This window comes from Anopheles aquasalis, chromosome 2, assembly GCF_943734665.1.
Source record: "Anopheles aquasalis chromosome 2, idAnoAquaMG_Q_19, whole genome shotgun sequence".
NCBI classification, from domain to species: Eukaryota; Metazoa; Arthropoda; class Insecta; order Diptera; family Culicidae; genus Anopheles; species Anopheles aquasalis.
The window spans coordinates 31,015,001-31,017,500 of NC_064877.1; the positions used below are offsets into that span (position 1 = coordinate 31,015,001).

Consider the following 2,500-nt stretch of genomic DNA (forward strand, 5'->3'; position numbering starts at 1 on the left):
TTATTCGCCCCGATGAGATGGCTGCTCATCTGATTTGACGGCTCATAAACTGCTTTGTGTTTTGGAAGCGGAACCCGGGGCACAAGCGTCCCTTCTATTGGCCCGCCCCACATGCCTCCCTCCGGTCACTGCTCTCGCAAATACTTACATCCCGTTCGGTGGGCTTATTCATCTCTCGAAATATATTTGAAAACAGTCCATCGATCCAATCGCGTGTGCTGGGATCCAGATACCCGTACAGTTCAATCACGGAGCATGCCTGCGAAGCAAATCATGGACGAAATCATGGACGGTAAGGGGTTTTTTTGGGGTTTTGGGGTATATTGAAAAGTCAGTTGAAAGCGTGGCGGGGGAAAAAAGCGAAACTAGAAGCTTTCCCCTTCTTCGGTGGTAACGTTTCGGTCGTTCCGCTATGGCCACCGCGTGCATTAGTTGGCGCAATCTCCCATACCACTGCACTCCAATATGCAATCGAAGAGAGGCGGCGAACGACGTGAAGCCCTTTTTTGAAAAGCCGTTAAACATTTTTCTTTCCCCGCGGGGGGAATTTCGGTACCAGAGGAACGCCTGCAGCAGTTCTGCACTCCTGACGGGCCGCGCATTACATCGCACGTTGTATGTTGATGCGGTTTCTGTGGGCGAGTCCCGGGCTTATGGTCTTTGTGAAGGACCGCCACATTCGTGGTTCGTCCCATCATCGAGAACCCGGCCAATGGGGAATCAATTCGTTAATTCATCCTTAGCCCTTGCTTCGAATGGTTTGAGTTTTTGAAATGTGGGCAGAAGGTGCTTCTGGGAAATGAGAGCGAAATTGGATGGTGCAGGAAATAGGAAGCGCGATGAACTGTGCCAGCCAAAAGCCATTCAGATGCACCCCGACCAATTTTGAAAGTAGCTGCTACTACTATTTCGCCAAAGTGCAATAGAAGGGACGTTTTTCCTGTGTTTCGTTGCCGCCATCGTTGCATCGTCGCGATGGTGGCGCCGTTCAGCGCCGAATATGTGTAAATGAGGACGCTTTTACGTTATTAGTGGCACGATGTGCTAGGGTTTATGGTTATGCAGGAAGCACGCTTTGCAAATCGAAACTCTTGATGTGGTATTGCCATACTCTCACTTCGAATTCGCGAGGTGTAAAGCGGGATTCCCAGTTCAAAGATGAGAAATGCAAAACCTCCAACCAGAAATCACACAAAAATGAGATCGAATCGAACCTACCTTAGGATTCAGTACGGTACACTTAGTCGGTAGTCCCATTTTGGTTTGTGCTTCGATCAGTGTGTTGATCACAACCGACTTACCACCACCGGTTGGTCCAACGACCATCGTCGAATGTCTTGTCATCATCGTTTCGTACAGTTGCTGCACTTTATCCATCTGCAAACATCAGCACCATTTGTAGGCATTGTTACACACGTGGTGTTCGCGATAGTTACCTGTTTCTGCATCAAAATGTATCCGTGCGCTTGCAGCACCTCTTTGACGGCTTCGTTGAAGTCCGGATAACCGACGCGCGGATAGTCAACACCGGGAAACAGATCCTGCGAAAGGGACTAACCGATAGCAATCCATATCACAATCGCTCCGCTAGAGTTCTTACCTTGATGAGACCCATAAACAGTGGCACATCGTCGAACACAAACTTGGGAAAGTTCATGTCGAAGAGGGTGCGCATCAGTGTGGCCGCCTCGTTCACTTCCGGTGCCTTCCGTTTGTTCACCCCGGCCATCCGGAGTACCGCGTTCAGGGAGCGTAGGCCCCAATCGTAATGGTACTGCTTGGACAGCTGCTCCCGTGCCATCTTGTACAGTACGGTCATCTTTTTGGCCAGCACCTTTGCCGTAATGAATCCGTCGGAGAACAGTGAAATCATGCAGATGAGCTCCAGGTCGGGCATGATGCAGGTCACTGGGCGGAACAGTGCCTTGACCGATTCCGGTAGCTCCGTACGCCCTGCGTAGCCCGGATTCATGGTGATGAAGATTCCCACCTTCGGATCGAGATGGATTTCATTTCCTTCAAACTGGTCGCACGAAGAAGAAGAGACTGTTAAGTGGGGAACGTCCGGCGACAGGTAATTCATCAATCACACTCACCAGAAAGGTGTCTGCGCGTGACACCAGCGCCGTTTTGATGGTTTGCAGCTGCGTCGAGATGACACTCAGGACGGAAATGTCTATTCGGTTGAACTCATCGAAACAACCCCAAGCACCGCACTGGACAAGACCTAGAAATGGCGGATGACAGGAAGATACACACGTTTAAATGCTACAATCTACGCTCCTGGCAGAAGAAGCGTCCAAGTACTTCGTGTTCCGTTCGAAGATGTGTCATTTCGCGGGGACAAAGCATTTAAAGCAAATCTGTAACGACCACATCTGTATCGTCTATTCTCTCCCTGTTTCCACCGAAGCAGCCACCGAAGGAGCCGCAGTTTGGAGTTTCGGTAATTTGGAATGGATTTGCGTACACAATTTATGATCGTTTAAACACGAATTAT

The 2,500-nt window shown here is 49.8% G+C and overlaps 1 protein-coding gene across 1 annotated transcript in view; it reads right to left on the minus strand.

Moving 5' to 3' along the window:
- The window catches only part of LOC126573046 (dynein axonemal heavy chain 10), a 40,154-nt gene that overhangs the window by 15,421 nt on the left and 22,233 nt on the right, over positions 1–2,500 (minus strand). The window contains exons 45-49 of the mRNA XM_050232835.1: positions 2,097–2,227; positions 1,601–2,023; positions 1,437–1,541; positions 1,219–1,377; positions 149–259 (exon numbers count right to left, since the gene is read on the minus strand). Coding sequence (XP_050088792.1) covers positions 149–259; positions 1,219–1,377; positions 1,437–1,541; positions 1,601–2,023; positions 2,097–2,227 — 929 coding nt within the window. The remainder of the gene's footprint in view (positions 1–148; positions 260–1,218; positions 1,378–1,436; positions 1,542–1,600; positions 2,024–2,096; positions 2,228–2,500) is intronic.